The 12,156-nt window shown below is 40.7% G+C and overlaps 1 protein-coding gene across 1 annotated transcript in view; it reads right to left on the bottom strand.

Annotated features, from left to right (window-relative positions):
- LOC123769710 (fibroblast growth factor receptor-like 1) overlaps window positions 1–12,156 on the bottom strand; it is a 103,477-nt gene that overhangs the window by 44,070 nt on the left and 47,251 nt on the right. Inside the window, exons 2-4 of the mRNA XM_069324430.1 lie at window positions 11,259–11,401; window positions 10,314–10,524; window positions 7,163–7,474 (exon numbers count right to left, since the gene is read on the bottom strand). Coding sequence (XP_069180531.1) covers window positions 7,163–7,474; window positions 10,314–10,524; window positions 11,259–11,401 — 666 coding nt within the window. The remainder of the gene's footprint in view (window positions 1–7,162; window positions 7,475–10,313; window positions 10,525–11,258; window positions 11,402–12,156) is intronic.

Here is a 12,156-nt window from a genome sequence, read left to right as displayed (position 1 = left end):
AATATGACCGAAAAAGTAAGATTAATAATTCTAACACGAACTTTCTCAATGTTTCTAATATTTTTCTTCACTGTTGATTGTAACTGAAAAATTAATTCTCCAAAATTCATTTTTATTTTTTAGTCTGACGCGACACTTGAGCGCGTTCCGTAAAACTTGTTACATTTTCAAAGACTTTAGTTTACACACACACAACTATAACTAAACAGAGCTTAAACATCTTCAATTTTTATACCTGCATTTGGGTGAGGTGATATGTTACAACAGTTTTGGATGAGGTGAAAACAAACTTTCAACACAAGACAGAACACGAAACAATGGGTATAATGTTTTGTAAGTTAAAGGGAAGAATGAAAGTTACTGCAAAGGGCCTATTGGCCCATTTTTCTTGATGCTTCTATATTGGTGCGGAGTCTTGAAATGGGTAGAATATAGTTGTGCGTTAATTGGCTGTTGATTGCAGGTGTCGACTTCTTAATGTGTAGTGCCTTGATATCTAGCCGCCTGCTATCGCTGTATCTATCGATGATTTCCGTGTTTTTTGTTAAGATTTTTCTGGTGATAGTTTGATTGTGGGAAGAGATTATATGTTCCTTAATGGAGTTAATGAAGCCCTGTTGCTTATGCATCGTTAATCGCCTGGAAAGAGATGTTGTTGTCTTGCCTATATACTGAATTCTTTGAGGCTTACAGTCCCCAAGTGGGCATTTGAAGGCATTGACGACATTGGTCTCTTTTAAAGCGTTCTGCTTTGTGTCTGGAGAGTTTCTCATGAATAGGTTGGCCGTTTTCTTGGTTTTATAGTAGATTGTTAATTGTATCTTCTGATTTTTGTCTGTAGGGATAACGTTTCTATTAACAATATCTTTCAGGACCCATTCCTCCATTTTATGAGCTGTGGAAATGAAGTTCCTGTAAAATAGTCTAATAAGGGGTACTGGTGTTGTGTTAGTTGTCTCTTCAGAGGTTGCATGGCATTTCACCTTCCTTCTTATGATGTCTTCAACGAAACCATTGGAGAAGCCGTTGTTGACTAGGACCTGCCTTACCCTACAGAGTTCTTCATCGACTTGCTTCCATCCTGAGCTGTGGCTGAGAGCACGGTCGACATAAGCGTTAACGACACTTCTCTTGTACCTGTCTGGGCAGTCACTGTTGGCATTGAGCACATTCCTATGTTCGTTTCCTTAGTGTAGACTGCAGTGTGGAAACCTCCGCTCCTTTCCATGACTGTTACATCTAGAAAAGGCAGCTTCCCATCCTTCTCCATCACGTAAGTGAAACGCAACACAGAATTCCGCTCAAATGCCTTTTTCAGCTCCTGCAGATGTCTGACATCAGGTACCTGTGTAAAAATGTCGTCAACATACCTGCAGTATAGGGTCGGTTTCAAGTTCATGGCGACTAAGACCTTTTGTTCGATGGTACCCATGTAGAAGTTCGCAATCAGGACACCGAGGGGAGAACCCATGGCGACCCTATCTACTTGCTTATACATGTGCCCATCCGGGTTCAAGAAGTGTGCCTCTTTAGTACAAGCTTGGAGTAGTTTCCTTAGAATGTTTTCTGGTATGTCAAGAGGAGTACTGGCCGGATCACGATACACTTTGTCCGCTATCATCCCGATTGTTTCATCCACAGGTAAGTTGGTAAACAGTGATTCTACGTCCAACGAGGCTCTTATCCCTGTGGCCCATGTTCCCTGCAGTAAGTCAACAAATTCCTTTGGAGACTTCAGGCTGAAGGTGCAAGGGACATAAGGAGGCAGCAAGCCGTTGAGTCGCTTCGCCAGTCCGTACGTGGGTGTGGGTATCTGGCTAATGATTGGACGAAGTGGGTTTCCAGGCTTATGTGTCTTGACATTTCCATACGCGTATCCAGGCTTATATTCCCCAATAATCTTTGGCAGGTGGAGTCCGGATTTTTTTTTGGCGTTCACAGTTTCGATCAATTTGTTGACCTTTGCCTTCAATTCGGCTGTAGTGTCCTTCGTTACCCTTTGGAATTTAATTTGGTCAGAGAGAATGAGGTTCATTTTTGCCAGATATTCGTCTTTTTTAAGAATGACGTATATTGGCGACTTGTCACCTCTTCTGACGACTATCTCCTTGTTCTCACGAAGGCTCTTAGCTGCCTCTTTGAGCTCGGGGGAAAGTATGGTGCTTCTGTAATTGTCTCGATTCTTTCCTCCTTCGCAATAAGTTCTGCTTGTAAGGTGTCCTTGGTGGTGACCTTCTGGGTCTCGAGGTCGAATATGTCGCCCAACAGGATCTCCAACTCCACTTTCCGGGCCATCTCACTTGGTCTGGACATAACGTGACAGTTTATACCCAGATTTAGGAGAGTGACTTGGTCCTCAGTGAGGTTGATTCCTGCAAGGTTCAGGAAGCCGTCTCTTGGTCGTGGAATTGCCATAGGTCCTCCATATAACGTTGTTAGTTTCTTGATTATCCTGGTTTCGGTGCTGAGGTGATGTCGATCTGTGAGGATGTTGAGGTGTTGCTCGATGCGAGTACGGAAACTTTCGTCGATGTTACTGTTTCTCCATTGGTTTGTAGCATGAAGTAGTTGCGTTTTGTTGTCTTTGATTTCATTTCCTGCCTTATGTATCTGATTACGAATCAGATCCTGGCGATATTTTATCGTGAAGGCTTGATTCCTTGCTGCTGGGTCGTGCGTTTTAATATTAGTATATTTTGGTAGCAGTCTTTCCTGTAGACATATATTGTTCAACATGACCGAAAAAGTAAGATTAATAATTCTAACACGAATTTTCTCAATGTTTCTAATATTTTTCTTCACTGTTGATGGTAACTGAAAAATCAATTCTCCATAATTCATTTTTATTTCTAGTCTGACGCGACACTTGAGCGCGTTTCGTAAAACTTATTACATTTTCAAAGACTTTAGTCTACACACATACAACTATAACTGAACAGAGCTTAAACATCTTCGATACTTAGAATATACAAAGTATATTCTATACTTTGGGTTTAAAGTGTTAGTAGATAGTGGTAATGGAATTGATAGGGAGGAAGGAGGTAATAAAAGTATGTGTTTGTTGGAGAAACAAATTGGCAAAATGATCAGAGAAAGAGAAGGGCCTCAAAATAACAATTCACTTAGGGTATATTACACTAACACTAGAAGTCTTAGAAACAAAATAAACGAGTTAAATGCTCTTGTCCGTACAGAAAAAATAGATATTGCACTTACCGAAACGTGGATGAATGTAGAAAATAGAGAACTATTAGCTGAATATCAAATAAATGGATTTAAACTATTTCACACAGATAGATATATTAGACGAGGAGGGGAAGTAGCCATATATGTTAGGGACAATTTGAAATGTAGTCTCAGAGAGGGAATCAAAACTGAGCCACACACAAACTATTTGGATAGAATTAAACGAAAAAGCAAATAATAGTATAATAGGAGTTATATATAGGCCACCAAATTTAGACAGAATGGAAGCAAAGCATCTATGGAATGAAATATCTAGAGCATCTAGATCTAACAGTATTTATGTCATGGGTGACTTTAATTTTAGTGGAATAAACCTGGTGAACAAAACAGGGAATAATGAAGCAGAAGATTTTCTAGAATTAATTGACGATTGCTTTCTTACGCAACACATTAAGGAACCAACGCGGGAAAATAATATTTTAGATTTAGTGTTAACTAACAGGGAAACACAAATTAAGGACATCGAAATAGGGAGTGAGCAAGGGAACAGTGATCATAAAGAAATCAGATTTAGCATAGAATGGAATAGATCTGTAGGAGAAAATTCTGTTAAAGTGCCTGTTTTTCGAAAAGCTGATTTCAATAGCTTAAGAAATTTTTTGGGTCAAATAGATTGGAATGTCTTGGGGATATGGTGTGGGCTAGACGTGAACCCAGCGACAGGTGACGGAAAAGGGGATTTCGATGTGGATTCAAAATATAACTTATTTAAAAATATTCTAAGCAAAGCCCAGGAACGTAGTATATCATGTAAATTTAATAGATCGAATACTAATGATCCAAAGTGGATAACAAAGGATCTGAAGAACCTTATAGGCAAAAAGAGAGCGTGGTTCAAAAGGATTAAGAATGGAAAAGTTAGTTTAGAACAGGAATTCGTACAACTGGTTAGAAAAGTTAAAAAAAGAGATAAGGAAAGCAAAAAGAAACTACAAAGTTCGCATAGCAGGCCAAGCGAAGACAAATCCTAATGTTTTTTTTTCAGTTATATCGAACTGAGACTAGGGAAAGGATAGGTCAATTAAAAACTGAGACTGGTCAAATAACGGATAATGACGAGGAGATGAGTAGTATTTTCAATAAATATTTTATATCTGAATTTACTAAGGAGGAACTTAGCAATATTCCTTCAGCCGAACAAATATATGTGGGTGGGGACGAGGACAAGTTGACTAGTTTAGCAGTTACCAGGGAGGATGTAATTAAACAAATAGTAAAACTAAAACCAAACAAATCCCCAGGGCCGGATGAAGTGTTTGCCAGGGTGCTTAAAGAATGCAAAGAGGAGCTTTCCGAGCCACTGTCTACCATATTTAATAAATCACGTTTTAAATAATCGAGGGACCCCCACCTCCATTACCTTACGCTGTAATTGGTTCAACAAATCAACAACCCTGTTACCGAACTAGTAATTAACCAAGTCTTTCCAAAATCTAAACTAATCCAACTTATACCCATTATTTCGTGTTCTGTCCTTTGTTGAGACTTTTAATACCCTATTAATATCCCCTTTGTTATGACCATTCATCCATGTGTAAACCTCTATCATATCACCCCAAACTCTTCGCCTTTCCAGTGAATGTAATTTAAGCATTGTTTATCTTTTTTCATATGACAGGTTTCTAATTTTGGGACTTAACTTTGTCATTCTACGCTGGACATGTTCAAGTGAATTTATATCCATTCTATAGTACGGCGACCAAAACTGAACTGCATAATCTAAATGGAGCCTAACCAGAGCAAGATATATCTAAAGAACATCACCAGGTGTCTTGTTACTAAAGCTTCGATTAATAAATCCCAGTGTCCTATTTGCCTTATTACAAACATTTATGCATTGATCCTTTGTTTTTAAATTCGTACTAATCGTAACTCCCAGATCCATTTCGCAATCTGACTTCGCAATCTCAACACCATCTATCTCGTATCTTGTAACTCCATCATCATTACCTAGCCTCCAAACTGTACATTAATGATCAATAAAGTTCATGTGCCAATCCTTTGACCATTTCAAAACCCAATTTAGATCGGCTTGCAGTGATAGTCAGTCTTCTTCCGTATTTATTTCCCTACCGATTTTTGTATCATCAGCAAATTTGCAAATGTTGCTACTCAAACCTGAATCTGAACCATTTATATATATTTTAAACAACAGAGGTACCAGGACAGAGCTTTGAGGCATTCCACTTACAACAATTTCCCACTCTGACTTTACCCCATTTATACTAACTCTGTGTTTCCTTTGGTATAGCCATCCCCTAATCCAACTTAGTGTAACATCCCCAATACCATGAGACTCTATCTTTTTAATCAATCTTTCACGTGGCACTGTATCAAAAGCTTTGCTAAAGTCAAGGTACACAACATCATAATCCTTACCACTATCAATTGCCTCAACAATGCTGGCATAAAAAGACTGCAAATTTGTTAAACATGAACGACCATTTGTAAAATCATGCTGAGAATCATTTATTAATTCATGTTTTTCAAGATGAAGACAATGTTGCTTGTGCATTGTAAATCGCCTAGAAAGAGACGCTGTTGTCTTGCCTATATACTGAGTTCTTTGAGGCTTACTGTCCCCAAGTAGGCATGAAAAGGCATATACCACGTTGGTTTCCTTCAAGGCGTTCTGTTTGGTGTCTGGGGTGTTTTTCATGAGTAGGTTGGCCTTTTTTTTTGTATTTGTAGTAAATTGTCAATTGTATTTTCTGATTTTTTTTCTGTAGGGATAACGTTCCTATTAATGATATTTTTCAGGACACTTTCATCCGTTTATAAGCCGTCGTAAAGAAGTTCCTGTAAAACAGTCTAATAGGGGGTACAAGCGTTGTGTTAGTTGACTCTTCTGAGGTTGCATGGCGTTTCACCTTTCTTTTTATAACGTCTTCAACATAAGCATTAGAGAAGCCATTGTTGAATAGGACCTGCCTTACCCTACAGAGTTTTTCATCGACTTGCTTCCATCCTGAGCTGAGACTGAGAGCCCGGTCGACGTAAGCGTTGACAACACCCCTCGTGTACCTGTCTGGGCAGTCACTATTGGCATTGAAGCACATTCCTATGTTTATTTCCTTAGTGTAGACTACAGTGTGGAAACCTCCATTCCTTTCCATGACTTAAATCTAGAAAGGATAGCTTCCCATCATTCTCCATCTCGTAAGTGAAACTAAACACCGAATTCTGCTCTAATACCTCCTTCAGCTGCTGCAGATGTCTGACATCAGGTACCTGCATAAAAATGTCGTCAACATACCTGCAGTATAATGTGGGTTTCAAGTCCATGTCAACTAAGACGAGCCCATGTTAAAGTTCGCAAGCAGGACACTTAGGGGAGAACCAATGGCGACCCCATCTACTTGCTTATACTTCTGCCCATCTGGACTCAAGAAGGGTGCCTCTTTAGTGCAGGCATTGCGAAGCTTTCTTAGTTTATTTTCTGATATGTCAAGAGGAGTACAAGCCGGATCACGATACACTCTGTCCATTATCTTCCTGATTGTTTCATCCACAGGTACGTTGGTAAAAAGAGACTCTACATCCAAAGAGGCTTTTATCCCTGTTGCCTGTGCTCCCCGCAGTAAGTCAACGAATTCCTTTGGAGCCTTTAAGCTGACAGCACAAGGTACATAAGGTGTCAGCAAGCAGTTGAATTGCTTAGCTATTCTGAATGTGGGTGTGGGTATCTGGCTGATGATTGTCGAAAGTGGGTTTCCAGGCTTGTTGGTAATAACATAATAACAACATAATGATTGGGTGGATATAATTAGAAGCGGCCTTGAATGGGCCAATTGGCGTTCTGCAGTTACCTTTATTCTTATTTTCACTCCATGCTCACCATAGCCCGTGCTACTTTGAACGTTTTGTTCCGAGTAGCTGAATCTGAAACACCAACCACAACTACCATGCCACCTACCATTGAGCACATGCAGGAGCGTGGTGGCAGGATGAAGATTGGAGGGAAGGCAGGTATAGTTGCCGGCGTCTGAGGGCCTGGCGTTGGAGATCACCAGAGTAGATGTGACACTCATCTCACTGCCCTGGCCGCCCCGCCTCGACACTCTAAACTTCACTCTGGGGTTGTCGTACTCCAACAGCCGCTCCCCATAGTGGTACCAGAAGATGTAATCGGGAAGCTGAACTGCTGAGCTCACTTTGCACTCGAGCCGAGCTGTGGATCCACTCCTCACGTACTTGTCCGCCGCGCCACTCACTTCCACTTGCGGAACTGCGGAAGGGAGGACTGGAAAGTTAGTTGTGGATGTGTATTACTGCGGAAATGTGGAGAACGGATGGTTGGGAATGAGGCAATTACTTCATGCTGGTCGAAGCTCAATCCTCCGACCGTCCATAAGTGGTTGGGCACACTTCCATTTCCCTGTGTCCCGTCCTAAATCCTTATCCTGATCCCCCTTCCCAAGTTCTATATAGTCGTAATGAGTTGGTGCTTTCCCATGATAGTTCCAACCCTCCCTGCGGCATTGTGGATGATGGGGGGATTACCTGCGGTACTGTGGATGATGGGAGGATTACCTGCGGTACTGTGGATGATGGGAGGATTACCTGCGGCACTGTGGATGATGGGAGGATTACCTGCGGCACTGTGGATGATGGGAGGATTACCTGCGGCACTGTGGATGATGGGAGAATTACCTGCGGCACTGTGGATGGTGGGAGGATTACTTGCGGCACTGTGGATGATGGGAGGATTACCTGCGGCACTGTGGATGGTGGGAGGATTACTTGCGGCACTGTGGATGATGGGAAGATTACCTGCGGCACTGTGGATGATGGAAGGATTACCTGCGGCACTGTGGATGATAGGAGGATTACCTGTGGCACTGTGGATGGTGGGAGGATTACCTGCGGCACTGTGGTTCTACCTGTAGTAATAGACCTAGAGGCTCCGTTGACACTCAACGTTAGTACCAGCCAGAGTGTGGGAGTGTTAGACCACTTGACCTTACACTCGAGGGCTTCCGGGTTATGACAATCTTGAACTGGCTTCACCAAAAGCCGCCAGACTTTCTGCGGATTCAATGGAATTCCTCCAGGTTGTGTAACTTAAATCGTGGTGGTACAGGGGTAAGGATTACCTTCATCGCTTTATGAGTATCGATTGGTTGAGTCACCTCATAGCTTCAACTGATTTTATTATTATTATTATTATTATTATTATTATTATTATTATTATTATTATTATTATTATTATTATTATTGTTGTGTTTTGTAATTTCAGACATTTTTTACGTATAAATGTTTTGCTTTATTTGTGGTCTTATTGTGTTGTAATTGAATGTAATCCTCCTTCAAGGTTTGTAAAACGTTTACATCACAAGAACAGAGTCATATATGTGCATATACACTGGCTGCCTATAGTTCTGTCTTGTACTTCATATATAAAAGTCTCCGTGGTGTAGTGGTAAGACACTCGCCTGGCGTTCCGCGAGCGCTATGTCATGGGTTCGTATCCTGGCCGGGGAGGATTTACTGGGCGCAATTCCTTAACTGTAGCCTCTGTTTAACGCAACAGTAAAATGTGTACTTGGATGAAAAAACGATTCTTCGCGGCAGGGGATCGTATTCCAGGGACCATAGGATTAAGGACTTGCCCGAAACGCTACGCGTACTAGTGGCTGTACAAGAATGTAACAACTCTTGTATATATCTCAAAAAAAAAAAAAAAAAAAAAAAAAAAAAAAAAAAAAAGATTCAAACAAACATTTTTTACAGTATCCATATTTTAGGTGAGAACTCAATGTATATATCATATCCTTGTGTGTATATAACATATACTTGTGTGTATATACCATATACACACAAGGCACATGTGTTTAGTGACACCTTCTCTGTCAAGACAACTTTCCTTGTTGTTAAGCTGCAATGAACTTCACATCGCTTGCAAAGAATGCACTTATATTAAATTATGAATTCAATGCATATGTGAAGGTATTCTATACCAGAGTCTTCATTTGTAGTCCGTTAAGGTGACCAGATGACCCGCTGCTACCATCCAGGCTCTTTGAGAAGCCCATAACTACGTAGTGAAAATGAAAGGCAATTAAGAACCGTTCCCTCATGAGTCGAGTGAGGGCCTCAACCAATGAGTAGCCTGAGGGGAGCAAATAGGACGCTCTCCAATTATCATACAGAATCGGTGACAGGCAATTAGAACGCGCAAAGTCTGGCTCCAATTGGCCCCTGGATCTCAATGTATTGAGAACGATCTCGAACGGCGGATCTGTCAAAGGTGATCGTCTGATATGTGACCTCATTATCATTTTGCAAAGTGGGAGCCAACATTGAAGATATTATCAGAGCAGCAGTGAGTAAGAGGAGCAATCATGTGAACTTTTACTAGTTGATGTACTTGCGGGGGGCCGAGTTATTGTTATGGATTCCAATCTGCACTCTGTATACTCCCAAGCACTTGTCTTAGACTTTGTTATTAATAAATGTTATGTGCATAGGTATTAGGTGATCCTTGTGCCATTCAAATAACTGCAAACAATGTTGAAAGTTCAAAATAACATTTAATTCACTTTCATCCTCGGAAGCCTCGAACCCAGTACCCCCGGAGTGGAAGACTGGAGTTTTGCCGACCAGTGCCAGACACAAATTGTAGGAATACCAGTCCAGCTGCCTCTCACAAGCACCAGCTGGCTCTCACAAGCACCAGCTGGCTCTCATAAGCACCAGCTGGCTCTCACAAGCACCAGCTGGCTCTCACAAGCACCAGCTGGCTCTCATAAGCACCAGCTGGCTCTCACAAGCACCAGCTGGCTCTCACAAGCACCAGCTGGCTCTCACAAGCACCAGCTGGCTCTCACAAGCACCAGCTGGCTCTCACAAGCACCAGCTGGCTCTCACAAGCACCAGCTGGCTCTCACAAGCACTAGCTGGCTCTCACAAGCACCAGCTGGCTCTCACAAGCACCAGCTGGCTCTCACAAGCACCAGCTGGCTCTCACAAGCACCAGCTGGCTCTCACAAGAACCAGCTGGCTCTCACAAGCACCAGCTGGCTCTCACAAGCACCAGCTGGAGGCGACAAGTAACCGAGACTCACCAATGACGTTAAGATGGACCAGCATTGACATCTTTGGCTCGGTGGAGATCTGGCACTCATAGGTGCCAGCGTCGCGCTCCTGGACGTACTTGATGACCAGCGTCCAGGTGCCTGTATCAGGGGTGAAGTGTACGGTCAACCGGTCGTCCCTGACGAAGGTGTAGCGGTCCACCGTCAGGATATCCGCGTCCCTCTGCCTCACCCAAGACACCTGCAGGACGGAGACCCAACTCAGGACCCTGAATGCATTGATTAGTTAACACACACACATTGTAAATATTATTTGAAACATTTAATGATATTTTTTTACACAATGAGGCAGGATACATAATATGTCTGTAAGTGATTGGAGAGGATTATGTTCATGTGAACTATCAGAAAACGTTCATCAACAGCTGGAAATAGTCACTAGATTTAATGAGAAAAATATTTTAGACATAGCCGAAGCACTTCATATCAAACACTCCCACTTCATTCGCATAAGTCAACTTATATCTAATTATGTCGTAACATCTGCATAACAAACCAATTTACAACAGAAAATCATTCAATTTACAAGAGAAACTCTTCCATTATATTTTATTTAAGATAATCTAATTCAGCAATGTACGTGATAACACAGCATTTAACGAAGAATTCAAATAACCAACAAAGCTGACCATTGATAAAATAAAAGTAAGACGTTTATTAAATCAATAAAGAATAAAGAACATGTCAGGAAACGTGATAATGACTGATAATTAGTTAGGAATAAAATGGGTGATAAATCCCACCTAAAAAAAAATTAATACAAATACACAAAAAATTACATAACTGCTCTATTAACATCTCAAACTTTGGTGTTTAAGAAGAAAAAAGTATTAAAAACTTAAGTATGAAATACAATTTTGAGTTAAAAAATACAAAAAGTCTGTTAGAGACTTTTGTGGATGTTGTGGCACTGACCGACTTGTCTCCAAGCTGATTGACAGTGCAGGGAAGGTAGGCGACGGTGTCCTGGTGTACGGTGATGTTCAGGGGCTGAGGGCTGGGGAAATAGGGACCCATGTACAGCCCTGTGCCTGCCCCTGCCTCCCCCACCATGTACCCTGGGGGAACAAAACCATAAATATGTTAGATTCAATGAATGTTTTGTTAAACAAGTAAGAATGGTGTGTTGTTGGTTTTGGTAAGATACTATTTATTATAACGATCGATTCCCGCCTGCGAACAATATATATATATATATATATATATATATATATATATATATATATATATATATATATATATATATATATATATATATATATATATATATATATATATATATATATATATATATTATTAAATATGACCGAAAAAGTAAGATTAATAATTCTAACACGAATTTTCTCAATCTTTCGTACATTTCTTTTCACTGTTGGAGGTAATTCAAAAATCAATTCTCCAAAATTCATTTTTATTTCTAGTCTGACGCGACGAGCGCGTTTCGTAAAACTTATTACATTTTCAAAGACTTTAGATTACAAATACACAACTGAATAGCTCTTACACATCTTCCGATTTTGTTTATATCTACATTTCAGTGAGGTGGATGGGGTGAGGTGGCATTAATAGGGTATTAATTTCATCAACACAAGACAGAACAAGAGGTGGTATTAATAGGGTATTAATTTCATCAACACAAGACAGAACACGAAACAATGGGTATTGAATAGAAGTGTTTGTACAAAGCCTATTGGTCCATATTTCTTGATGCTTCTATATTGGAGCGGAGTCTAGAGGTGGGTAGAATATAGTTGTGCAATAATTGGCTGTTGATTGCTGGTGTTGACTTCTTGATGTGTAGTGCCTCGCAAAC

The sequence above is a fragment of the Procambarus clarkii genome, chromosome 14, assembly GCF_040958095.1.
Source record: "Procambarus clarkii isolate CNS0578487 chromosome 14, FALCON_Pclarkii_2.0, whole genome shotgun sequence".
In the NCBI taxonomy this organism is placed as follows: Eukaryota; Metazoa; Arthropoda; class Malacostraca; order Decapoda; family Cambaridae; genus Procambarus; species Procambarus clarkii.
Note: the sequence above shows the minus strand (reverse complement) of the source record. Positions and strands in the feature narration are given on the sequence as shown.